General features: G+C 41.5%; 2 protein-coding genes and 1 non-coding gene across 5 annotated transcripts in view; 1 reads left to right on the top strand and 2 right to left on the bottom strand.

Moving 5' to 3' along the window:
* Positions 1-27,791, bottom strand: part of TMEM129 (transmembrane protein 129, E3 ubiquitin ligase) — a 415,719-nt gene that overhangs the window by 192,076 nt on the left and 195,852 nt on the right. The window lies entirely within an intron of this gene.
* Positions 9,543-27,791, bottom strand: part of FAM53A (family with sequence similarity 53 member A) — a 97,563-nt gene continuing 79,314 nt past the window's right edge. For all 3 annotated transcript variants that reach the window (XM_050947814.1, XM_050947815.1, XM_050947816.1), the window contains one exon: positions 9,543-10,740. In XM_050947814.1, the coding sequence (XP_050803771.1) occupies positions 10,411-10,740 (330 nt within the window). In that variant the 3' untranslated portion in view covers positions 9,543-10,410. The remainder of the gene's footprint in view (positions 10,741-27,791) is intronic.
* Positions 14,365-14,471, top strand: LOC127048552 (U6 spliceosomal RNA). Its single transcript, XR_007773728.1, has one exon. It is a non-coding gene; the product is annotated as a U6 spliceosomal RNA (small nuclear RNA).

Genomic DNA, 27,791 nt, shown 5'->3' with positions numbered 1-27,791 from the left:
ACCCATTCCTTTACCCTCTGGCTGTGTGTGTTGTTACAGGCTATATTACAGTTTTTTTATAATGAACGTGTGAGATAGATACACGTGTGGAGAAGTTCAAGGTCTAGATAACTGCAAACGATTTTCTGTATGTGTACAAATCAGATCAAGCCCACAAATCTTTCCCTCAAAAAGTTAAAATCACATTCCTTCCCCCAAGAGTGTTTTTTTTTCCAGAAAAGTTTTTAGATTACACTATTAAGGATAGAACCTCTTGATCACCCCAGTCAGAGCCAGACTTGCAAAAGTATGAACCTTATCAATAGTTATTTTTCATGTTTCAAGGTGTTACCTTATGTTTGCAGTAGCTCTCACATTGTACTAGGTGCTTTCCATTCTAACTAAAGATAGCATACACGGGATTTACTCTCATTAGAATTTCTCTCGCTCTCTGTTGCTTTCTTCATAGTCAGTCTATATTTGCTTCTGCCTCCCCTCCTGGTCTGCCCTAAACACGCTGCAAATTCAATGACATTTGAGCTCGTGGATTTGTTATTAGACTTAATAAGTTTGTCAATTCCATTACACATCATATTAGGTAATGAAGGTAGCACTGCCTATAATTAAGGTTACCCACCACTTTCCATTATAAGACCTTGTTTTCAGTTGCTTATAACTTTGCCAAACAAATAATTCAGGCTGTAATTTTCTAATGTCGATTGTTTGACTCTGGCTGATTCCCCCCTGCCTCCCACCCACCTGTTGTAAAGGAAATTTTGGCTAAAATAATTCAATCATCTCTCAAAATGAGGCTCAGGGGAAAAAAACACATTGTTTTACCCATGTTAAACAAAAACCTCTTACAAACATTTTAGTTGAAAAGATTTAGCACCTGCATGCTTTGGAGCAGATACTTGCCCTGGGGTCAGATATGTGATTTTTGCTGTCCCTGTGAAATCACATCTAAATTTGCCTATGTTTTAAAACTCTGAAAAAAAATCTCAGTTTACACATGCTCAGTACAGACTTTTGAGAGTTTGGCAAACTAAATTCGCTGAAGACTTCACCTGCTCTGCGCAGGCTCCAGGCCCTGCCTCACAGCTTCAAGGTGCCAACCAGATTGCAAATACAACATGCCCACAGAGCAACTGAGCATGTTCCAGATCAGGGCAGGATTTTCTCTTCAATTGCTGGATGCTCTTAGGGAGCATTGTGGCCTGGAGAAGGGAGCAGCCTGCCTGGAATTTAGAGGAACATGTGGGGGCAGGAGAGGCAGAGGAGATAGACAGAGGGGAGCAGAAAGTTGGGGGGGGCAGGGAGAATAAGAATTAGCAGCCAGAGAGGATAGCAGCACGGGAGGGTACAGAGGCAGAAGGGCCTGTAACCACTATTGGGCACGCCCTTACACAACCTGCCGTTGAACCCATTATTCTTGAGTTTAAACCAGAGGTGGGCAAACTACGGTCCATGGGCCACATCCGGCCCACGGGACTGTCCTGCCCAGGCCCTGAGCTCCCGGCCAGGGAGGCTAGCCCCGAACCCCTCCCCCGCAGCCTCAGCTCGCTGTGCCAGCAGAGCTCTGGGTGGCGGGGCTGCGAGCTCCTGTCCAGCAGTGCAGCAGCGAGAGCCGCTGGGGTGTAGTGTATTAAATTGCTCCCATAGGTATATGCTACTTATGGAGCACCAGGACTGGCAGCCGTACGAAGTACACTGTCAGTAGCACATTTCTACGGGGAGCAATTTAATACACTACCCTGGCCCTCCATACACTTTCAGAACCCCGATGTGGCCCTCAGGTCAAAAAGTCTGCCCCCCCCCACCCTGGTCCAAACATCCCAAATTGTCTACCAAATAGTTGTGAATGCCACTGTCAAAGTGTCTCTCATTCCCTTTCTAGTAGCAAATTCATATAGAAGATAACAGCTTACAACTGCTACTAGTTACTTCATTAGCAAAAGTGATAGAGGACTGTACTGTGGATCTAAAGGCCCCGACTCTGCCCTGCTATGTGTGTGTTTGAGGTGGGGATGTTCAATATTTTCCACATCACGAAAACTGAAAAAACAAAAAACGTTTTTAATGTAGAAAATTACTATAAAAACTGCATTAAAAGAATATCAAGGTTGCAAAACTCATACACTTAGAAGTTAAGAAATGCCAGATGTATACACAACCTGAATTGAGCCCCCTTGTGCATATGTAATTACAAGATCACATTTTAATCACATACTATATTTTTCAGTGAGACCCTTGCCACACAAGGTGCCTGGGACGGACCTGCTCTGGGGATGAATTAGGGCTGTGCAATGAACGAGGTGGTTGTCTGCAGTGCATCTGCCTCATTTAGCGCAAAAGCTGGAAGGTGGGTGGTGAATGAAGCAGGGATCCGGGGAACTGCAGAAAGAGAAGTATGCTTGTCGTTAAGGCTGCCAAACGTCATCCTGGAAAACTGCATTCTATCCTTACCTCTGCCACGGAGTTCCTTTGTGATACTGGGCATGGCACTTAAACCACCTCCACAGGTAATCAGTGTACGCCTTATCAGCTGATTTGTATTTATAATTGGAGATATACCTATCTCCTAGAACTGGAAGGGACCTCAAAGGTCATCGAGTCCAGCCCCCTGCTTTCACTAGCAGGACCAAGTACTGATTTTTGCCCCAGAGCCCTAAGTGGCCCTCTCAAGGACTGAACTCACAACTTTGGATTGTAGAAGTACTGAGCACTCACACTCGCACCTGTGGTCACTAGGAGCTGTGATGTGCACATATAAAGTGCTGTAAAATGCTAAAGTACTCTGAAAAAAATCAGTCCCTAGGATTAAATTGGGCACCTTAAATAGCAGATACAATTTTGTTTTTAATGTCTGTGTCTTGATTCCCCATGGGTAAAATGGTGATAATACCCTCTCTCATCACAAGGGTGTTGTGAAGATGAATTCATTTATACTTGTAAAGAACTAAGATGATGGGGCATCACAGATTAGATTAATTTCCTCATGGACTTTTCTATCTGCATTTATTTGAGTAGCCTGCTGTAAGTAATGTATGGGGCCACATGCTGAAAGAGGATAAAAAAGAAATATTGCATAGTTACCCATTCAGTAAGCACGCTCCATCTTTTGCACTGAATGAGGCAGGGGTCCTAGGGAAAAATAGTATGAGATTACATAACTAAAGACTGTCAAAATGAATTTGCACAAGAGGAACAAATCTTGCATGGGCAAACTTAAGTCTGGCATTTCTTAACTTTTGAATGCTTGACTTTGCAACTTTACAGTTTTTAACATAATTTGAGAGGTTATATATACTGTTACAAACATGTACACACGTCACACCACATTTGTATATCTGTGGATTTATCCTTATTGAATGAAATATTCTAAAAAAAACTATAATAAAAGAATCACTCATCTGAGAAATTTTAAACTTGACTGTAAAGAGTATATAGGTGGAGGAGGGAGGGATAGCTCTAGGGGTTTGAGCATTGGCCTGCTAAACCCAGCATTGTGAGTTCAATCATTGAGGGGGCCACTCAGGGATCTGAGGCAAAATCAGTATTTAGTCCTGCTAGTGAAGGCAGGGGGCTGGACTCAAAACCCCATCACTTCCAGTTCTAGGAGATAGGATATCTCCATTTATAGATTATAGGTCTACGACAATTGTTTAAAATATCTTGACAGAATTATTTTTTTATATAATTTCAATGGATAATCATGTATATTTTGATTAATTAAAATGTTCACAAGTGCACAAAATTATGGGCTTTAAGCAGGTTGTGTTAGATTTTTTTATCCATTTGATTTTTCACAGTTGTGGGAAATTATGAGCCGGATGGTTAGAAGATTTATTTAACAGCAGCAGACACTGAGATTCAGAAAGTAAAATCTTTGTAACCGTTAAAACACAAATGATCAAAATCCCATGTCAAAATATACAAAATAACTATCTTTAAATCAAACTCTAAGAAGTTCTCAAGCAGCATTTTTCTTACTTTGCCTATGTGTAAATTTCAACCATCAATTGAAATGCACTTTTTCATCAATGTGCATTTATAGGGAAATCAAAGTTTACCAACACTTACCGATAAAAATTTAATCCTTCCAAGCCTATTTACAACCCACGAACACTACATCATGCTTTATCACTTCCTACAGTTTTAGCACTTTCAGAGAGACCACAGTGACCAGATGAACCTAGCAAGTGAAGACAGTAAGAGATGTACCTAGAGGCCAAAATGACTTGTGTCAAAACCCACTTGAAAAATGTGTCAAAACGGGCTATTGGACTATAAATGCTCCTTTGACAGTTCATTGTCGGTTTGCAGTGTTGTAGCAATGTTGGTCCCAGGATATTACGGAGAGAAAGTGGATGAGGTAATATCTTTTATTGGACCAACTTCTGTTGGTGAAACAGAGAAACTTTCAAGCTGCAGAGAGCTCTTTTTCAGGTCATTTTGGTCCATCGGCTACACACCTGCTATTCAACTAAAATATGTTGAAAGCTCAATGATGCTGCCAAGCAGATGGCCTAGGGGCAGATTTTCAACCGGTGTAAGTTGGAGCTATGACAATTTTCACTGGCTGAGGAGCTGACCCTGGATAATAGAGAGGCCTTTGGGTTCTCATTCTTCAGTCAGTGCAGCTTTGGTACATCACAGTGGTAACTTAAGGGTCTGATGGGGGTTGAGTAATCGTGTCGCACGAGGCAGTTTAGGAAGTTAGCACCAGCGAATGACAAGGCTTTTGTCTAGCAAAGTCCAGTTCTGTCCTGGGTCTCCTCTTACCTCACTGGGTGCTCCTTCAAGTCTCAGCCAGGAGCTGCTCCTCTCCTGGGATGCATTTTGCTACTTCTCTTTCTTTCTCTCACTCACCCCCTCCCACCCCACCCCCGTGGCAATTAGCTGCTATGAGTAGAGAAACCGAAAAAAATCACATTAAAAGATTGTAAGATTGGGATTGTTTACCTTAGAAAGCAGAACAACACTGGTATATACAATACAGATGGTCTGGAGAAGATAGATCAAAAGCTTCTGTTCCCTGGGTCTCAAAACACAAGAGCAAGGAGACATGCAAGGGAACTGAAAAACAGACAACTCAAAACTCAAAGCAGCACTTGTTCACATAAAGCATACTTCATTGACACAGGATGTTGCTGAGGCCAAGAACTCACCAAGATTCAAAGAGGGATCAGGTATAGACCCACTTCCATGGCTATGCCCTTAGAGAACACAGTAGCTGTCAGTATCTGGCTTTGATATCTAACGATACAGATAGCAAACGTTTGCTGTTGTTAACCAAAGAGTTTGTATTCAGTGCCAGAAACACATACAGTATTGCCAGCCCCAAAGGTTTAAAAATCATGTGTCAGACGCTCAAAAATCATGACATTGGCCCCCAAATCATGAAGTTTTTCCTAATTAAAAATATATTATATAGCGTTTGTCAGGATTTTTGAACTTCCCTGCCCCACCACACCTCAAGATCAGAGACAATTAGTGCTGCTGAATCTCTCAAATTTACTAAGGTGATCTTGGCCACCACTGCAGGAGCTCTCCCCATCACATCTGCCCATCTCCTTGCTCAGCAATCAATTCTGCATGCCTCTGGCCCTCCATCTGCCACCTCCCAATCCCCCATCAGTTCTGTCTCCCCAGCTCCCACTGGACCAGGTCCAAAGGCATGAGCAATATAGAAATCCAAACTATCCTCAACTCTAGACTGCAGAGGGGGAGACTGTACAACCTCTAGATTGGAAAGACTATGGTCCCAAAGTGTGCTCCTGGGAACCGCTGCCCATGCCCCTGACTTGGTTTCATTAAGACAAACAAGGCCTGGTGCCAACCCAGAGGAAAGGTGCCCCTGACGGGGTGTAATGTAGGAAGCTTCAGGATTGGAACCCAGGTCTATACAGCTTGGGGCAGCGAATGCTCCTTAATGCCAGTAGAAGGCCACATGTAGCCCCATCAAAGGAACCCTGTGGCGATTGGGTGCTACTTCCCGCAGTGCCTAAAGTGGCCAGAGCGACAGCACCCTGCAGCCTCAGATGGGCCCACTGCTTACTATTTAACCCTGGAAGATGCAGCAGAAAGTCGCCTGGGCAACCACATAGGACTTCTGGCTTGCTGTGGCTCCAGACCTAACTTTGTTTTGTTCTGATCCCAGACTGACTTCGAGCCTGACTCCCAGCTCCAGCCTGGTAACTACTGAAATTCAGTCTCTGACCCTGATCCTTGGCTACTGATTTTGGCTCCTGCAACTACCCAGATTCCTGCTCACTAACCACTGCCTAGGGGCTACCCCTTATCTCCACGACACCAGCCCAGGCGTAACCACGCTGTCTTGATTATGGTAAGTGCTCGCAAGTTCAACGTGGCTTACAGGAGCGGTAGTTTAAGATAAAACTGGGGTACACTGCAACTCTGGGGCACAAAGGATGGGGAATTAGTCCAACTCAGAGGCTGGCTATCAAAGGGAAATGATTCAAAAGGACTTAGGGATTGGGGTGCATTGTTAACCTACAAAACAACATAGGGGTTGGTATGTCCCAGAGGAGAGTTCTTGTGTGGCTGAAAGGCTGGTGGTGTTAGAGAGCAGACACCCAGCCAGGCACAGACAAGACTCCCTCACCTTGGAGACAATAGGCAACTCAAAGTCCTGGGTTCCCTGAGAACCGTCAACAGTGCACACATCAGACAATCAAATCCTATAATTTGAAGAAAAAAAAAGTTGCAAGAACTGGCAACATCAACAGTTTTTTTCAGGCCGTATCTATCATTTGGGTGCATACCAGGGACCCATGGAACCTCCTGAAACAGCAGAGTGAGAACTGAACTCAGTTGATTGTTTTGGCTTTACCTGGGACCGCATAACAGCAGCTTACCTGGTCTGCCATAAGGATGGATCATCTGCCTCAGTTTCCCAATGGGACAGTTGATGATTTGATGTTTGGGTATTTCAAAACACAGACCTTTCCTTTTGGGGTAAAGAAAGTACAAAATACACTCAATAGCCCTTTTTTGCCCTAGTGCCAGGGTTTCCTCGCCACCTCTCTATCTGTTACTACCCAGCAGTCTGGACCCTCCTCTTGCTATGGAGCTCTGCCCTCAAGTTGCGGCCACATATTTCCCAAACCCCAAGGCTGCCCTTCTCAATGGTTTCCCAAAGCCATGTCTGTGGTGGCTGTTGCTGCTGTTCTTCTCTGGCTTCCCAGAGTACTTCTCTAGCTTAGCTCCAGGCCTCCTCTGACCCTTTCCTAGCTTCTTCCATCCAGGGTTCTTTCACTGGCTTTCTGGCAGAAGGGAAGCCCAACCAAACTTTCATCTTATTCTGCTCCTATCAGCTCTTTCTCCTACAGAGGACAGGTAACTTCATAACACCCCCAGAAGACCTGGGTCTCTGCCTGGGACCAAGCATAGCTGAGAGCTGAAATCTGAACCCTCTAAAGGACGTAGCTCAACCTATGACAGACTGCACCTAGTTGGCCTCCAATGCTATATGACTTCCTTTTTGAAAACTCCCTACTATACTTGTACACTGCAGGTTATTAGTAACATTTCCCTGTTCATCTGGAGCACCTGAATGTAATACATAAATGTGGCGAGTTCATTGCCTAATAAGCTCTTTTGAGGCAGGCACTATAATTTTGTGCATTATACAATAGTAGGATCACTGTCTGAAGGGACCATAAGATTGCAACAATTCCTTTAATTCCTATCTCTCACATGGGATTATATTAGTCTGTAGACCTAAGTACACATGTTCCTCTTTCAACAGATTTCATTTGGTTTCATTTCATTTCACAATTTTGCAATTTTTCTAGCACAGCTGTTCAACTCATTATTTTCTTGGTCACCCTCTAATAAAACCCAAACTGAAAAGTAAGTGGTTACTACTACATTTATTTTTCCATAAAAGTTGTTCCTCTTTATCCAAGAGTGCTTTTGTACACTCTTAAATAAAGACTGTTTAGCACTTCTACGGTACTTCCTGTCCTAACAGCGCTACATGTTCCCTAGTCACAGCACACCTGTGAGAGGGGAATTGTTTGGGGAAAATAAGCCACAGAGTCTTGACTGGCTCAGACCACATATCTGGGATTAGAAACCTGGAGTTCCTGGTGTACAGTCCTTTGCTTGGAGCAGGTCTTTCAAACTTCGTTTCTCTAATAAATGTAAGTTTTTTGTTTTTTTTTTAAAAACACATCTATAATTTATTCACAAATGTAAAGTTTTTTCCTTGCTGAGCCTTTTCCCTGAACTCCCTCTGTATAGATGCCTCGAAAGACATTTCTCCTTTTATTTTCACTTCTTCTGTGCTCTCCCCTTATTGGTTAAGAGCCCCTGCTGTCACCACACCAATCTTCTTAAAACTATAAAACTTCAGGAAATGAGAAATGTGTATTAAAAATGGAAAGATTAGATTTTAAGTGATTCCAGCCATCCTACTGCCCTTGGCTATCACTCTGCATCATTAAATTCATTTAAATTTATTTGACTTTATTGCTGCATTTAAAAAAAAAAATAGAGAACATGGTTGTACTGCAACCACTAGTACCTGATTTTCAACCAAGGCACCTCTGGGATCCTCACCGTGGCTTACTATTCCACTAGCATATCCTCTACATTTCCAGGGAGACTGGATGTACTTAAGGCACTGCATCCTTGCACTTCAAAAACAATACTTACTTTGGATAGTTGTGTGTATTTACTTTGAAATGGTGTGTATGTGTGGATCCCTCCATTGTGTGCAGCATGTGCCATAGGCACAAGATTTCATTGTCTTTGTACAATGATATGCACAAACAGGTCTTTCCTGTATACATTATACCTTTCTAAACCTGTATTTGTTTGTTTTATTATTATTTCTTTTTTTTACACTGCCACATTTGCTAGAGCAGCAAGGTTGTCATTTTGCATACATTGTGTATACGAAGTGACTTTCACTTCTTGATTACCCATGCTTCTTTCATTCTGTATAGACACCCTAGACATCTCTGTGGATTAGGTATTTGGAACCCAATCCTGTGGAGTGCTGAGGCACTCAACGACACAAGATTAGGCTCTGTGTCAATGTTCTTTTCCCCCCATCACATTCACTGATGTACTCATTTTCCCCTATACCACTACGGCAGCTTAAAATGAGCTCTAGCAGAGAGGACTGAAATATCCATTGCACCGCATTGGCACTCCTGCAGAAACTGCAGTGGATTTAGCTTTATTTAACCAGTCCTACACAATCCACTACCTGAACGATTCCACAATTAAATTAGATGGAGTTGAGGAAGGTAGAAATTAAGTGTCCCCAAACTACTCCTCCTTATTTGAGGAAAATCCCTTCACTGTAACCACATTAATAACAGTATGTTGTAATGGTCAGCAACAATACAGTATTACATTTTAAAGAGTAGTGAATATATACTTAATTACCCCGTGAAACCCCAAAAAGTATTCTAGATAATCTAAAACTACGTCCCCTGTATTTAAAAAAAAAAGAGAGATGCCACGGTACAATATCTGCCAAAGACTTCATAGATCAACCAATAAAATTCATAAACACATGCAAATGCAAAGCAAAATGTCATTTTATTTAATTCAAGGACTAGTTTCCTTCTAGTATTGCTGAAGGGATCACCTCCTGGGGAATTGATCATTACAAAGTCCCTGTTTAAAAGTTCAAGTGCTCTTGTACATTCTTTTGAACCACAGAAAACATAATAATGACCAAGAAGGTGGGCAGCTACTTGCAGTTTCATCCCACCTAAATTAGCATTGCTTCTGGCTGGAAAACAATTCAAGTAGTAAAATCATGGAAAGTGTTAACCTTTAAGGTCACTACTATATTTTGATCAAAAAGTCTTGTATGTATGAAAAACCATTTGTACATGTAATGAAGTTTTATAACCACTCACTGTATAAGGAGACAGTTAAGTATTTTGGACCAGTTGTCAACCAGACACTTAAGTATTCAGATCTCCAGATATCCAATGGTTTATTACCAATTTAATTATGCAACTCACTTTTCACATTAAGCTCTTTAACAAATGGAACATAGACCCGCACCAGAATCACTGTAGACAGATTTTGTTTTATAGAATGCCCTTCTGAAAATTCATTTCAAAATAGAGATGCTTTCTCCAGAACTGTAAAAGCCATAAAAATGCAAAATATCTGTTAGGAAATTTGTAATCAAAGTTACTTCTTAAATGTTCAAAATAACATTTAACCTCCAGTTGTCTTTTGCTGTTGTTCATATACTGATCAATAGACTATAAACAGGTAACAATGGTTCTTTTTTTCCCCCACCTGAAACATTTCTTCTAACACAGGCCCAAGATAGGCAATACAGAGATTCAGGGACATGGATTATGCATTGCAAAGGTAATCCACTAATCATTTTAATTTAGAACTGATTCTAGTACACAACTTTGAGCCTCAGTTGTTTTCAATCTGCTCTAGATCCAAGTCCCCGCAGTCTAGCGGAAAGATACCCTCTTCAGTGCTGTCACAATCACTTGTGTCCTCATCACTTTCACACACTGCAGCTGCCTTCTTATAATCCCTTACACTGAAGGCAACTTGGCATGGGCCATGATGCCTTATTTCATCCAGTTGCTCTTTCACTGGACTGGAACCAGGGGTGGTGATGTTCATAAAGTCATGTGAATCACATGGGGATGACACAATTGTCTTCATTTGTGTGTCGTCATCGTCATCATCTTCTTCATAATCAAGGGAGCAAAGACTTTTCGAATTTTTTAAAGTCTGTAATTAAAAAAATATATTAACCAAAAGCAATAGAAAAAAGCCATTATACAGAAGTTATTTACTGTGCAGTAACTGCAATTCTCAGATGTTTTGTCCCCGTCATCTCACTTACAAAGACTAGCTAGCAATTTCCAGCTTAATACGAGAGTCTGACGTCCTAGCTACAGCTAGCCAAATAAGGATTTCTGAACTACTGTTCCCAATTTGGCATCTGGTCTAGTCACCAAATCCAGGACATGATGTTTGGTAAAGGTATGAGCTGAGCTCCAAGTGGCTGCCCTGCAGATGATGCATACAGAAATATTTCTTAGACATACTGAAGACGTTGCCTGGTCTCCAGCTGAGTGGGCCCTGATGACTGAGGGAAGACCACATCTACTAGCTGGTATAAGACTAATGTACTGAGTGAGCCATTTGAATCTCCAGGAAGAGATGATCTGATCGTTTACAGCCTTCCCTAATGTCACAAACAGGTTGATTTCCTGAATGGCTTTATTCTACCTAAATAATAAAGAAAGGCTCTGGAAATATCTAAACTAAGGAACTTGATTTATCCCAGGCTTACGTGATGCTTGGGGTAAAAGAGAATAAGAGGTTAATTATTAGGTTTAAGTAAAAATCAGCAGCACACTGCTCTCTCCCATAGAGAGTAGACACAGATTGCTCCCCTCAGTTAAGAGTGAAAGGCCTGGCTTGAACCTGGAGGGGTTTAGTCTGGCCTTTAGATAGAAAGGCACCTCAGCACCAAGTAGAAGAAAGAAAACATTTTTAAAGAAGGAGCAGCAAAGAAAGTTGTCAGTAAGCTAAGCAAAGTAACGGAATGATTCTAAATGGACTCTGAAGGGTACTTTGGGGGATAGCACACAGGCTGCGGAGCTCTCTCTTGCTGCCCTGGGGTATACGAGTGAAGCGAGAGGTGGTAGAAGCTGCTCTGTCCCATATGCCCTCATGTAGGGGGAGGGAGGCAGGCAGAATAGGGGAGGGGGGAAATGCGCACAAAGATATACAGGGCACAGGCATGGCCCCAGAGGACACTGGTGTCAAAAGGTTTTGCTCTCCCACACGAGGCACGCACACACCGTAAATTGGAGCCATATGGACAAAAAGACTAAGGACCCCTCTAATTTTCAGTGTTTTTACAGTTCAGCTTTCATTCTTCATTAAAAACGTGGTTTTTAAAACACAATCTATTCACTGATCAGTCATCAATATTATACAGTATATGGTAATTCCTCAATGAGAATTTTATACAATTCCTTTCTCACTGTACACACAGTCATTATGTTACCAATGTCTGGCACAGGATGCCTTTTAGAAAGAACTTTACAGACATTTACTAACAAGCCCTCGCAACGCCACTGAGGAAGGAAGGTCGATATTCTTTCCCCATTTTATAAGTAGGGAAAGAGGCACAGAGGTGAAGTGACTTGCCCAAGACCATATAAATCACTGAATTTGGGTGCTCCCCTCACATTCAACCCCCTGTTCACTACTACAAATCCTGTCACTTCCTAGATATGCATAACTTGGATCCAGCACATTCAGGGATTGAAGTATTCAATTTTGGGGGGGCAGAGGGCGCAGAGAGAACCCAGATAATGCGTGAGGCGTTAGAATGATTTTACAGCACAACTTGGATGAAAGTTAGTAGATTACACTACTACTAAGATGAACATGCTTCACTGACTTTGTACTCTTATACAGGACCTCAATGAGATTTTGCTGAGCAGTAGAGATCACTGAACTTCTAATGCTGTATCTCATGGTAACCTGCACCAAATCGTCTTGCTACAGTGGAACAACTCTTCCAGAGTAGCCTTCTGATTGCCACCATTATTTGTACAGTGGGCTTGATTCATTTTTCTCTGGCTGGAGTAAGTCTGCAGCAGTCAACAGCACTACACTGGTTGAACAGCAGTGTTATCAGAATGGGGGGGTGGAGTGCTCTCAGATAAAGATTCTCTCTCCACATTGTTACACAGACTCACAGATTTTAAAGCCAGAAGAGACCATTGTGATCTTTTAGTCTGACCTCCTGCATAACACAGCTAATAGGAATTCCATGAATTAATTCCTGCTTCAAGTCCAACAGCTGTGGCTGAACTACAACATCTCTCAGAAAAACATCCAATTTTCATTTAAAAGGTTTCCAGTGACGACGACAACTACGCTCTTATCTAGCGCTTTTCATTGGTAGATTGAGAATCCATCGTTACGGTTGGTAAATTGCTCAAGTGGTTGCAAAGTTCTGCATCTTATTTCTACGCAACAGGGCCCTGCAAAGCTACATTACTTAGGCTTCATCCTCACATTGCAGGACTCAGGGACCCAGGTTCAGCTTTCTACCGTGGGCCCCAGCAAATCTAATGCTGGCCCTGCTAGGTGGCCCTCCTGAAACCTGCTTGCGGCACCCACAGGGGGCCTCGGGTTGAGAACTGCTGCAATACAGTTAAGGATATTTGAACCCTAGTTCACTGCTTTGAAATGGTGAAAACGTTTCCTGCTATCTGTCTCCAGAGAGAGGGAAAAAAGTATTTTCCAGGTAGCCCTTTAAGTCTTATGGTAGATACTGGTTACTGCTCCTGTTCAAACAAGGAAAAACGGATTTATGCTTTTGGAAAGGGATTCTTGAACCCCTGAATTGTCCTCCAGTCAGCTTTATTCAAGTTACTACAAAAAAGAGTAATCAAAACTAAGCACAGCTGTCTTTCTAGGGTTGTGTACATAAAAACAGAAAATTGCCGGTTAGCTATAATGCACTGAAACCACTTGAATGGGAACTTTTGGCTGGTTTCAACACAACAGCAAGCGCATTCAGCTAGTTCTTTGTTAACCCACTTGTCACAACCACACCAAACTAAAAATAGGTGGATTTATTATCTCAAGCACAATCCCACTACTTTTCACAAAGCAAAAAAGGTAGACACTGAAATGCATTCAAAACCCACTAACTAAAGCTTTACATGTTACACCAGTACAGTACCACACCTTTCAAGCACAATCATGCTCAGTGGGGAGTCAGTGAGTACTTGCTCAATGGTCCTCATTTTATAAAGGATGCTGGACTAACAAAACAAAAGAAGTGACAGTTGGCAATGGATGGAACTCAATCAGCCAAAAGTATTCCTTTGTGTAAAGAAAGAAAAGAAGCCCAAAGAGTTTTAGAAGGAATAGGGTTATAAAATCTCTGAATATTAAAACTCTGTAGGAAACAATGTTGGTGGAAGGAAATAAGAAAGTATCCCTAGACCCTTGCTTTCAAATCAAAGCAGCAAGTTAGGCCCACAGGAATTTGAAAGCAAGCTGATGTGTGCGCGCTCTTCTGAATCTCTTGTTCAGAAATTTCACAGTAAGTCACTATACACTTCTGAAGTTTTTTGTTTTAATAAAAAACTGATTTCACTGGTGCGTTTTGCTACATGAATTTACACAACACGTTCAATTTAGCCATGTCCTTAGCAGCGTTTAAAAACCCCAGAATGTGTACTAGAAAGGTGTTACAGTCAATTCTTCCTGAAAGGCTAAATAGTTTTTTCACAAATCCCACATGTGTACTTAGTGTCGCCAGTTCTCACCACTATCTTGCAAGTTTTGCAAAATGTGGTGCTTTTCTTAAACTTCCTGCTCCTGGAGAGCAGCACATATACTAAAATTGGAACGATACAGAGAGATTAGCATGGCCCCTGCGCAAAGATGACGTGAAAATTCGTGATTACATGAGAATCTCAACTTTCATTTAGAAAAAAATGTAGCTAGTTTCTAGCTCTCACTGGTATGGAGGGAAGCTTGAAAACAAATTCTAAAGGCTCAAAAACTAAGAGGCAAATTGAGAGACTCCCCCTTGCTCTCCTCCAATTATTTTTTAATCTCATGGTATTTTGTGGCCTAATTTGGTTTTTGAATGCTTGGGATTGGCAATGCTACTGCTTCCAAAGCTATCCTCTCCTCTCTATGAAAGGCACCATTTTAACAAGATATTCTAGAAATTACTTATACAGCACTTAGAGAATATCATCATGGCTCCAGGAAACTCACAAATTAAGTTTAGTCACAAAGTCTACACAACACCCACCAGGCTTGTGCACAGATCTGGTCTTGCGAGGACTGCGGAAAAAGGTGTTCTTAAGGAAAGGGTTGACAATTAAAGAACAAACATCCAAAGTGAGCCTGAATTCCACCACCCTTACAGCGTACCTTTTAATAAATATTTTTGAGTCACCACAGAAGGAATCCAGCATCTCTTTTAAAAACTGAGCTTCAGTTGGAAAAAAGTGTTCCACTTTCATGAAGTAGTTTATGCCCCTAATTACAATTAGAGTGATTACTAATGAATGCAGCTGAGATGCCTATAAATTATCGTAAGCCACCTTTATCATACATTTCACATTACTACAAAACTTGTTTTTTAAAAAGTTTCCATTTAAAAATCGAGATCAGATATGTGCAAGTATTAGTAATTTATGTTGTGGTAGCACCAGAGACCTCCATCATGTGGGGGTTCTGTACCAGTTTGTGTCTATTATGACAGACAAAATACAGTAGGTTGCAGGCTGTGCCCCAAAGTGTTTACAAAAGATGTCTGAAATCCTTGGAAAATTCAGAGATTTCAAGAAATAGTTGATCCCATGTATCCCATCACTGCAGCTTTTACTTTATACACAGTAGCAGCAATTTTAGCTCACACCACATAAAAGCAGATACACTAATTTAACAGCTAAACCACATCGCACAGAACGAATGTGCAAAAACTGTATGCACAGGTGGCCTGATTCTCCACTCTTACACCTGAATATTTTTTAAAACATATGAGGTTGCAGCAGCGTAACTATGGAGAATAAGGCCTTTGATGGTTGATTCAAACGTAATATCATTATCATCAGTGATGTGCTCACATAATGCTTGGCACTGTGCAAAACAAATACAAGAGACATTCTTGACCTTACAATACAGCAGAAAGGTGGAACCATCCACATAAAGTGCACAAAACAAGGAGAAGAAAAAAAAAGTTTCCATTGCAGTGTTGAATGTTTGGAACCTACTAACACTTCTGTTACAGAAGCTCCCCGACTTACACATTGCGTAACTCAAATTTTGAGTAAGTCAGAAACGTATATCCACCCATTACGCAAAAAACCCGCAAACCCTACCAATTTCTAGCTTATGGAACTTTTTCCATAAGCTCGGATTTGCTTACGTTGGGTTTACGTAACTCGAGGAGCATCTGTAATTTAAAATGTCAAGAAAATAATTTATAGCATCTGAAGATTCACTCCAGGCTCAAAAGTTAAAATTAAAAACTTAGATGGAAATGCATTTTCTCAAGTTTAAAACTTACAAGACTGTTTTGGGGATAAAACTGCCACTTTGATTTCTAAGACAAAGTTAGTTACTTATTAGTAACTGGAGGTTCTTCGAGATCTGTGGTCCCTATCTGTATTCCACTGCGGTCACACATGCACTCCATGAGGAGATAGAAGGTAGGATAGATTGACCACCTTTCCAGTTCCTTCATCACAAGTCAGAGAAGATCTGAAGCAAACGAGAAGGAGGGCAGGTAGTGGAATACAGATCTGGACCACACATCTCAAACAACCTCCAGTAATTACGAGGTAAGTAACTTTCTCTTTTGCTTCAAGTGCTGGTCCCTATCTACATTCCACTGCGGATGACTGGACAAGCAGTACTCAAATAGGAAGAGGATGCGAGGTCATCGATGGCGGAGCCAAACAAAGAGCTGCTGTTCCAAAAGATTCACTGGCAGAGCAGTACGGTACCACAGCATAGTATCCAGCAAATGTGTGGCTTGAGTGCTACATAGCTGCCTTACAAATATCAATTAGAGGCACCTCTTGAAGCAACATCATAGATGTTGCTTGTGCTCTTGTGGAAAGAGCTCTTATCCAATGAATATGGGAAGGTTAGACAGCTGATAGCAGAGCAAGACAGAGCTGGAGATCCATTCTGAGATTCTTTGAGAGGATATAAGCTGACCTCTGACCCTTTCCATTACTGCAACAAATAGTCTAGGGGATTTCCTGATAGCCTTTTACCTGCACAGAACAAAAACAAAGGTTCACCAAACATCTAGAGAATGGAACCTCTTTTTCCGAGCATGAGAGGTTTTGGGAAGAACACAGCTAAGTGAATAGCCTAGTTCAGGTAAATATCAGATTACTCTGGGGGTGAATTTAGGGTGTCATTGTACCATAAGCATAAAGTTTTGTAATTTAGAATAAGGAGGATCTGCCATCAACGCTTCAAGCTCACCAACCCTGCTGGCTGAGATGATGGCTATCAAGAATGCGACCGTCTTAGACAGGAGAAACATGGAGCAAGAAGCTAAAAATGTTCAAAAGGGCACTTAGTTAGTATGGAGAGAACAAGTTCAAGTCCCACTGAGGAGCAGGCGCTTTTTTTTTAATTTTTTTTAAAAAGTGGAAAGTTGCTGATTAGGCCTTTCCTGAATCTGTTAGTCAAAAGATGTACAAAGATCAAGAAGCCCTGGGAAGGTGGGTGGTATGCACTGATTGTCAGTTCCTTATGGGTTCACTTGGCAATAGAGAAATCTGTCATCTTCAAGTCCATAACGAGAGAAATATATCTGTGGCTTCTGGAGAAATCCACCTGATGTGCCCACACTGAGAAACTCCTCCACTTGGCTAGGTAACATTTCCCAGTGGACTCCTTCCTACTATTAGAAAGGATGTTCTGGACAACTTCAAAACACGATTGCTTTAAGGACAATGCCAATCCAAAAACCAGGCTCTGAGATGAAGCAGCTTTGGGTTGGGATGTCTGATGATCTTGCCATTCCCCTGAGTCAAACGATTGGGAAACATAGGAATAATGATCAGTGCCCAAAATGACATGTGAAGGAGGTTCAGGAACTAAAACTGTCTGGGGCAATGAGAATGACTCATGCCCTGTCCTGAGGAATTTTATGTAAAACTAGAGGCAGGAATGGTAGTGGAGGGAAGGCATAGATCAGAGGATCTGACCATGGAAGGAACAGAGCGATGACCTGTGAGTGGTGACCGCAGGCTCCTCTGGAACAGAATATGTTACATTTTGTTTGGAAAGTCAACAGGTGCCTGGCTGGGGTCCCCTATAGAGCGAAAATATTGTTTACCACAGAGTCAAAGCTCCCACTCACAATCAACTGCAAAGCACCTGATGAGACACTCTGCTAGCACATTCTGCTTTTCTGGGCAGTAGACAGCTGCCAACTTAATCGGGTTGTCAACGCACCAGTTCCACAGATTGACCTTTCTGTACACAGGGGGACAAATCTCTCTCCTCCCTGTTTGTTTATGTACAAAATGGTCCCAGTGTTGTCTGACAGTTTTAGGGTCTAGTGACCTTGAATGAAAGGGAGAAAGGTTTCACAAGCCCTTCAAACTGCTTGTAGTTCTAGAACATTGATGTGCATCCTGTACTCTCAAGATGTCCAGGTGCCTTACACTGTATGGTTGTCCAGGTGAGCTCCAAAACGCAACAGGCATGCATTAATAATGGTTGTTCTTTCTGGTGTGGTGGTGATGAAGGGAATGCTGATGCAAGCCTGATGGGGATTCTTCCACCATGACAGGGATATCGCACTACTTTGATAGGAACACTCACTATGGTACTCGTGGATTGTTAGTTTGGCAAGTACACAGTTTGAAGCTACAATCATTGGCAATGAAGGTGGAGTCTTACAAAAGGTCTGACGTAAGTGCATGAGGACATATGGCCTAGGAGAGAGGAGAGAGAGGTTTTGAAAGGCATTCTGGGGTTGGTTATGATCTAGTCTAGGGTAACATTCATAGCTTGAAACCTGACTCTCAGAAGATAAGCCCTTGCCACGAAAAGTGTTGCCAGACTGTCATAAACAGATAGTAGGAGTTAATAGAACAGAAGTACTTCATCTCTCTTTTGCCTGTAAAGGGTTAACAAAATCAGTGAGCCTGGCTGTCACCTGACCAGAGGACCAATCAGGAGACTGGATACTTTCAAATCTTGAGGGAGGGAAGTTTTTGTGCATGCTGTTAGATTTTGGTTGTTGTTCACTCTGGAGGCTCAGAGGGACCAGACATGCAACCAGGTTTCTCTCCAATCTCTCCGATACAGGCTCTTATAAGTTCTTATAGGTAGATAAAGCGAGTTAGGCTTATGTTTGTTTTCTTTATTTGCAAATGTGTATTTGGCTGGGAGGAGTTCAAATTTGTATTTTGCTGAAAGGATTTTAATTTGTACTTGTATACTTTGGCTGGGAGGGTATTCCCAATGTCTATAGCTGAAAGACCCTGTAACATATTCCATCTTAAATTTACAAAGATAATTTTTACTGTTTTTCCTTCTTTAATTAAAAGCTTTTCTTGTTTAAGAACCTGATTCTTTTTTTATTCTGGTGAGAGCCCAGGGGACTGGGTCTGGATCCACCAGGGAATTGGTGGGGAGAAAGGAGGGAAGGGGGAGAGAAAGGTTAATATTCTCTCTGTGTTAGGATTACTTTCTCTCTCAGGGAGAGTCTGGGAGGGGGAGAGAGAAGGAGGGGAGAAGGTGGATTTTCCTCTCTGTTTGAAGATTCAAGGAGTTTGAATCACAGTGATCTTCTAGGGTAACCCTGGGAGGGGAAGCCTGGGAGAGGCAACGGTGAGGGAAAGGGTTTACTTTCCTTGTGTTAAGATCCAGGGGGACTGGGTCTTGGGGGTCCCCGGACAAGGTGTTGGGGGGACCAGAGTGTACCAGGCAGGAATTGCTGGTTGGTGGCAGCGCTACAAGTACTAGGCTGGTAATTGAGCTTAGAGGAATTCATGCTGGTACCCCATCTTTTGGATGCTAAGGTTCAGAGTGGGGAATTATACCATGACACAGACATTTTCAGCTCCAGTAGTGCTTGGGGGGGACGGGGACAGAAAAAGGATTAATAGACTCTGGATGCTCCTACAGCCTGGTCCGTGAGACCCTACTGGAACTTGAAGAGTTGCAAGATGACCCAATGCACATATCCCCACTCATACCTATCCTATGGTCTGGGTGCATTTGAATATAGGGAACCAGGCTGGAACTCTTCGAATTGGAGTAATCCCCAACTTGCCATGGGAAATAATCTAAAGGGCCTGAGAACATTTTGTCTTGCTACTATTGTGTGACTCGGAGAACTCGGGTACTGTTCCAGTCTGATTGTCTGACATCTTTCCAATTGCCATGTGACCTTTGTGATGGCTCACTGCAACCCAAGACGACTTGGAAACAGCAACAAGCAGCCAGGAAGGCCCGACTACGAGCAGCCGGCAAGCTGGCGGCTCAACAGAACCACCTTGGGACAATACTTCTTGACACTGAATCAATGGCACCACCAGCTAGGACCTTTGATTTGGTTCAGGAAAATCACCATTAGAGAGGCACACAATTGGCATGCAGTGATTAATAGAATCATTGCATAGGAGGGTCAGGACTCCCAACTTCCCCACTTCAAACTAGAAAATTATTTAGTTTGCAAAGTGGAGAAGATTTTCCAGACAGGTGAGATGCCTCACCAGTTTGGGATGCTGGAAATGCACCATCTCTGGTATCTCATAGAAAGCAGCTGGGTAAAACCCCTAAAGGACAAGACAAAGGCCCTGAGGAAGACCCAGTTATCACCACCAAGAAGCAGGTGTGGGCTTTCTTGGATCTAGCCACGTAGTGCCAAAGGTTCATGCCCCACTTCATGACACCTGCTGCACCACTGACCAACTTCAGGAAGGCCAATAGATCTCAAGCAGTCCAGGGGACAAACTCAGTGTGAACAAGGCCTCTACCAAGATAAGGATATCCTCAGTCAACAGCCTGTGTGACAGTATTTGGGACTTCCCACTCATGTTTATATTACAAATGGGGATTTCCACAGTTGGACTGGGAGCAATACTGTCCAAAAACATTCAGGGGGTGGAATATCAGATACTGTGTATAACCGGGAAGCTGCAACCACAGGAGACTGGATACTCCACCATCAAGAGAGTGCCAGGCCATCAAATGGACTGTAGGGGCCTTACATATTACCTTTTAGGGCTTCCTTTGACCTAGTAACAGATCATGCAACCTTTAAATGGTTGCAGGTGAGGAAGGACACTAATACATTACTCAGTAGTATCAGTCATTATAACCACATGTCTTTTGTGTACGACATCAACCAAGTTCACAGCCCTATAATGTGGACTTTTCCTGGGACTGACATTCTTTCAGAGGGGAAGAGATCAGAGTCCTGGGCCTGTTTTGCAGGGGAGGTATGTGGACTGAGTACATCAGGCCTTCTCTACCCCTCAGCTCTCCACCCAAGGAAAATTTACTCAGACTGGACCACCACCGAGACAGTCCTCCAGAGGCCTGGAAGGGCCAAGAAAAAAATACTGACCAATCAAGAACCAGGAGGCCAGTTAAGAAGGCATGCCTGCTGTTGCTCAAGGACAGAGTTGGGTGAGACTGGAACAGAGCTCCTCAGGGCTAACCCAAACCCATACCAGTGCCTTGCCCTAAGCATGGTAATTAAGGGCTTGCCTTTTGCCGTCTGCTCCCCACTCCCCGTCTAAACGGGTGTACGGGCAAGTCCTGAGTTGCCATTTTGTCATTTGATTGTTTTGAGACTCACACCAAGCTTATGGCACAGAATACTCTGCTCCAAGCAGGTGGCCAAACCTTGCAGACAAAGGTGGGGAGTGTCCACAGAACCATGTGTGGCCCAGAAGAGGGCAATGCAGAGCAGCCCCACTTCCCACAGCAGCCCATGATAGCCACTGCTACTTTTTACTGCTCCTGACCTGACCAAAGAGTCCACCTTCTGCAAAGCTCCTAAAATGATGATGAATAAGCCAAAAAGCTGGAATGTTATTAAACTATTTATAATGGGGATTGGAGCCTAACTACGCTGGGTGCTGTGCAAGCTTAGAAATGAGCCAACCCCTCCCCTGACGGGCTCTGACAAAAGGAAAATGGTCTTCTCTTTTTTGAAAGGTTTTTGCTGCAAACAAATATATGCATCTTTGCCGAAAGGAAAATTATGCAGTCATTTGCTCAGTCACAAAAATCACATAAGAAAAACTGTTCACATCTCCTCCACCTCCAGTGCCCTTCTAAGTTTATAGGGGGATTTTCCCCTCTCCCATCTCATTTTGTAATTCACATCTTTCACTTCAAGTGTGAGAGCTTTCACATTTATCATTTAAGACACTAACTTACGAAGATCATATTTCCAGTTTCACAGATACAAAGTGTTTGTAGTGCTTACTATTGTTAGCATTACACTTACAACATGTCTCTTTAAAATTCATATAAATTGACCTCTCTCCAGTCTATCATTTCTGGTTTTGTTTTGTTTTTTTTGAATGGGTATCTTGACAAAGGGGTATAGTCACATTGTTTTGCATGAGCGAGTTATGCTGACAAGTCCCTCTACACAGAGACGAGAATACACTCTACGGTTGCGCAGGTTGACATTTCTGAACAGTATATGGATATTGATCAACAAGAGAATGACTGCTTGTAGCAGTAGTGGCTAACAGTAGTAGTCTTTAGGATCCAAAACCAATGCTGCCAGAGTTTTTCACTTTGTTTTGGTTTGTATTTGTATGTTTTTGGCTACCTATTCAGAAAGATAAAACTTTCAAACAACGTACACCACATTCCTCCTTACCCCCAGGCCTCAAAGTGCAGTACATTTCAGTGAATATAACTTAGCTCATAATATAAGAATAGCTAACTCACTAAGAGAAAACTTGCAATAAAGTAGCATTTTACTGGACACTAATGAATCATCGTTAACTGAAACTATTTCTAAATAAAAGGACAAAAAATTACAAACTTACAAATAATTTGTCAAAACAGTTATTCATTTTCACACTGAATATTGAGTCAGATTTGGACCTCATTTAGCACTGATGTAAATCCATTGCCTTTGTCCTCTGACATGGACAGAATTTGTGTCTACGAAACATTGCCAAATGGTATTATTTCTTACCACTTACATTTGTCATCTTGACTTATGCAGGACTATGCATTTTCCACTACACCTGACACATTTAGCAGCACTAATGGTTTCATGCACTCAGAGCTGCAGCCATCCCATTCCTGATCAGAAGTCCACAGACTCGCATCCCTATGAATTATTAAAACTATCATTTCATACTTTTTTGCAGAGTTTACTGAAGGGTGAGGTATACAACAGACCAGTAAAGCTAGCTGTGTTCTGAATATTAAAGTGACATGTATCTGTTAGAAAGATTTATACCAGATTACAAAAGTAAATGTTGAATTTTAAACTTCAAACTGCACTCGTTACTGACAGATGTCAACCTCACCTACATTATTAGGTTGTGTTAGCATTCTATTATAACTAACATTTTAAGGGGTTTTATAATTAGGCCATAAAATTCACTAGCAGCCGGGGGAAAAAAGGGTCTTGGTCTGGAAGCAATTTCATCCCCTTTACTTATTTACGCAAAAAGAAAATCAGATTTATATATTCTTGATATATAAGCATTAAAAAGCAAAGATGCTAGGAATGTTTTGCTCATTTTAACTTTTTTTTAAAGTACGTGTTACAATGAATTCTTATTGGCTGTTAATACTACAGATGCACCAGGGCCATTGATTACTTCCAGAGGAAAGTTAAACTGAGCAAATTACATTTGTCTGTGTAAAGGAAAAAATGCCCAATAGACATATCCAGTACGTTCACTATTTCTAGCACCTAAACTAAAATACAGTAGCTATTATATCTAATATTAATGCTTTCTGACAAGGGCTTTTTTTTGAGACAACTTAGTTAACATAAAGCCACAAAGAGACTAGGATTTCAGTATCAGGTGAACCTGTGCTTTTTAAAGAAGTTTAGAACAATGTTGTTTGGAAATATCCTTTCTTGGTTCAGAAGTCACAGGGTGCTGAGGGCGCTTGGCGCTTCACAGAGTGGGATGTTTGGATACAGATTCCCTGGATAAGGTTCACAAATCAAGGCAAGTGGTCACTTATACTTTGTGTTAGACAAATGGATACCATACTTGTTCATGGTGGGCAGGGGAAAAGGAGGAAGGCAGGCAGGCTCTTTTAGGTAAGACTTTACAATAAAGATCCTGCCTGTTGTGAGTGAATACTAGAATTCCTATGGCATTTCTCTTAATGGCAAGAGTTTGTCTCAATTCCCTACTGAAGTGCAGTGTGCTGTGCTCCAGTTGTTCAACTCCATGATTCCTCCCTCTGGCCTGTAAAGCACTCTCGGAGCCTTGTACGTAAAGTGATAAATATCACATATTTCATGTTTTTAAAAGGCTGTAAATAGTCCAGGCTACCAAATTTCACGCATTACTATTGGAAATTTCTTTACATTCTTTTATTGTGGAAAAACAGTGCAACATAAAAGAATATTTTAGTGATATTATCCCAACTCAAACAAAAGGAAATGAATTTTATTAGTAAAAGCAGACTTATTTAAAAGTAGGAAGTCAGTCACTTATTTGAATGCCAGTTTTTACCACACCAGTTTGCAACATATGACTTTAAACAATTATCTATCATTCACTCTCAGAAATACAAACAGCTCATTTTGTTTATTCTCAAATACTTTGACGTATCTGACTAAGGCCAATACCAATGCTTAGAGAGTTATTTTTTGAAATAGCTAGGTTATTTTCAAATAGTAAAATCCAACTATGTCAATGGGTTATATTTATTTGAAAGGAGTAGCTTTTATTAGTGTAAGAAAGTGTCTTTCAGGTTTGCACATTTTGAAGAAAAAGGAATGTATAATCATGAATAAACTAGTATTTCCCATTCTAAAAATCCAGTGGATGAAATCAAAGTAATAAAGGCGGCTGGCATACTCAGTTTAATTTAGCCCATCTTCCAATACATCTGAGACATCCGTTTACCTATGTGCCAGTATCTGTGTACAACAGAAAATGATTTGTGCAATGCAAGTCTAGGAGAAAGACAAAGTGACAGTTAAACTGATTCAGCTGAGGTATTTCCCTACAGGATGTATTTTTATAATTGCTCCAGGCTGTGCAAAGCTTGTGTTTTGGTTTTTTGCACTTTCCAAAGAAATGGCTCAGACAGTGACTTCAGTCCAAAACAAGTAAAGTACACCTCCTACAGTACAGTTTTACACTGAATACCTTCTAATGTATAAAAAAAGATGACCTCGTTTCAAAAATGAAAAAAGCTCTTATTTTGGAACTAAATAACTGCAATACCACACCACACCCAGTACTTCATTCATAAAATGCAGAATCATTTAAAGAATTCCACTGAATTATTAACTGAATAAGTGGTAAAATTAACTCATTTCTCTTGGGTTTCTAAGGATCTTAATAATTGACCTTCATTCTGGCAGAATTACTTTTAGAAATCAGAAAGTGGGTTTCCATATTAATGATGGAAACTTGCTGAATAACTTCTTTACATCTCTGATTCGGGGCGGGGGGGAAGAAATCAGTAATTCTCTGTCACCTCCTTAGCCCTAGATGGACTGAACCAGGACCATCACAACTCTTTGGGTACAAGCTTGGAAACATCAACTGAAAATACCTCATAGCTAGCATATTGTACCATGATTCTTAACTTAATGTAATAGTGTAACTATTGAGTTTCAAGGATCAACAACAGGTTTGGCATGAACTTGTTTATCATTGACTAATTTAAAAAGCCCACAGCTGCCTGCAAGCTTACATGGGAGTTTATGGATAGCCCCTTTTCACATAAGGTCAGATGCAGCTGGTCTGGTACTCATTAGCTATTTCAACAATGAATTCTTACTTGTACTTACAGCAACTTGCCAAAGAGGAACAGTAAATCTGCATCGGATATTAAGCTTCATCCTCTTATGAGCACACTTCCAGAACAAAGTACTGTAAGTTTAAGTACTGCTTTTCAGGGCTGGCAGAGGGCTACATGGTGTTAAACACTTACGAGAAAGCCAGCTATCTGTAAGACATTTGTTATACAAGTGACATTTGTAAAAGGAAAAACAGTATCCTTAATGAGATTTCCTTTCCTTGCTGTCCCCAGATCACACACTATTGGGCTGTCCTTTGCAGTCAGAGCACAGGGAGGCCTGCAACACAGAGGCTTCACTTCATTAAATGCCATTTTGGGCCTAATTTCACATTGTGATCCACTCTGCTGATGCAAAGAAAGCAAAGCGCCAGATGCTCTCTGTGCCTGCCACCTCAGTAGTGTTTCATTCATGACTGCAAAAAACTTCAAGCCCCCATTCAAAACTAAGTACCCCCAGCCTGGTCTCTCCTGTCAGAGGACAAAGTGCTGGCTTGTCTTCAGCTCACTTTTGATGCTTGATTATCATCTCCTAGCCTGGCCTACTGTTATCTCCTTTCCTTCTTCCCAAGCCTGCTGGAATTTGAACTTTAAATGGATGTCTTCCCTGGTAACAATAGATAAAAAGGGGGCCTTTGATTGTTCATGCGTTGCTGAAAAGAAAGACCCGAGATTCATCCTGGCTGCAACCTAGCAGGATCTCATCAAGCACAGCTCCCATTCTATTCCAGTAACACTTTAGCCTGTAGCTACTCATTCAAGCTCACCGTGTCTATGTTTCCATTCAAAAAGGATGAATTCTTCAGGTTTCCCATTAAGAAATTAAATGTTGATCCTGTGAATGAAGGACACCAAGCCTGGAAAGCAGCCAAAAGGCTTTAACAACACTCAGAAGTTTGGAGTTAATTCAGTACTTACTGATTTTCAGCAGGATTTATAGTTGCATTATTTTTGAAGAAAAAATTACACAATCATGTTTAGGGCTTGGTAATAAACTATTTTTGGTGCCATCTGTTTTTCTAGTTGCTTGTTCCCCAGTTAGTGGAATTTACTTTTATATGGCTCCTTATGACTGACCCTCTCAAATTGCTCCAGTTACCAGAACTGAGAGCAAGGGTGCAGGTTACCTATACACAGAATATGTGATGCAATCAAATCTTTCCCAATCACCTTTTCGAAAATACCACTTAAAAGAAAGCAGACTGAAGATAATTCTGAGTTGGTGTAAACCAGACTCTTCAGTTAAAAAAAAAATCTGCCCATTTTGTAAGTAACAATGGGCAATACATTTCATACAAAGAATGTTACTATCTGGAAAGTAATAAATGCTCATTAACCGTGTTAAACCATCTGAAAAATGTTTACTCCTGGCAGTGTTTTTCTGGGAGATAGTTGCCAAGTTTCAACCTCATTAAACCCATAGATATTTTGTAACAAGTACATTCTGTCAGGCCACACTACCGTTATAGAGAGGGAAATGGAAAGTGGAAGCAGCTGCTTCAGGCAACTTGCCCCAGCAGAGACGAGATGGTTCAAACTGCAGCTGCCACCCAGGCAAGTGCCCCCCCCCCCCCCAACCCACCAAATTAACTCTTCAAACTCACATTTATATTCTGCTCTTAGCGTGGGACACAACACTGGTGGCCTCCTCAGCATGACAAGAGGGATAAGAGTGAAGGGGTTGCTGATTTCTCAAATTCTGATTCAAGTAATGCTTTGGATACTTGCATACTGATTAAGTTCTCAGAAACACATTGAGTAGGAGCATATGACACATCCAAGTTTCCTTTCTAACCAAAATAGCAGAAAAATGTCTAAAAGGCTTTGCTCTTAATTATGTCAGATTTAAAAAATTGTGCTTAAAGCAAAGGAGAAAAAAAGTTGTTAGTATTGAACAAATGTTCTTCTTACCCTTTGTGTGGGGCAGCAGTGTTAAAGGTTATCAGGTTTACTGAACCTGCAGAATAGCTATGAGTGATGTTCCTAGAAAATAGGGGTTATGAGGCAAAAGCAAAGAAAAATATTGCATAATAGCAATCGTAACTCACTTACATATTTGGAACACTTGATATAATCACTTGTATAGGCACATGGGCACGCACACACGATCTCTTTAGTAAACTTTAGACCTATAAATAAAATTTTAAGGATTTCAAATCAACTCTTCAAGCAATCCACATTATGGAAATCAAATTCACTTGGCCCTGACAATTGGGTTTTAGTCACTTTCTGGAAGAGAGCACAACTAGCATACATTG

The sequence above is a fragment of the Gopherus flavomarginatus genome, chromosome 3 (assembly GCF_025201925.1).
Source record: "Gopherus flavomarginatus isolate rGopFla2 chromosome 3, rGopFla2.mat.asm, whole genome shotgun sequence".
NCBI lineage: Eukaryota > Metazoa > Chordata > Testudines > Testudinidae > Gopherus > Gopherus flavomarginatus.
The sequence above is the reverse complement of the archived record's forward strand: the minus strand, read 5'-3'. Positions and strand labels throughout refer to the sequence as shown.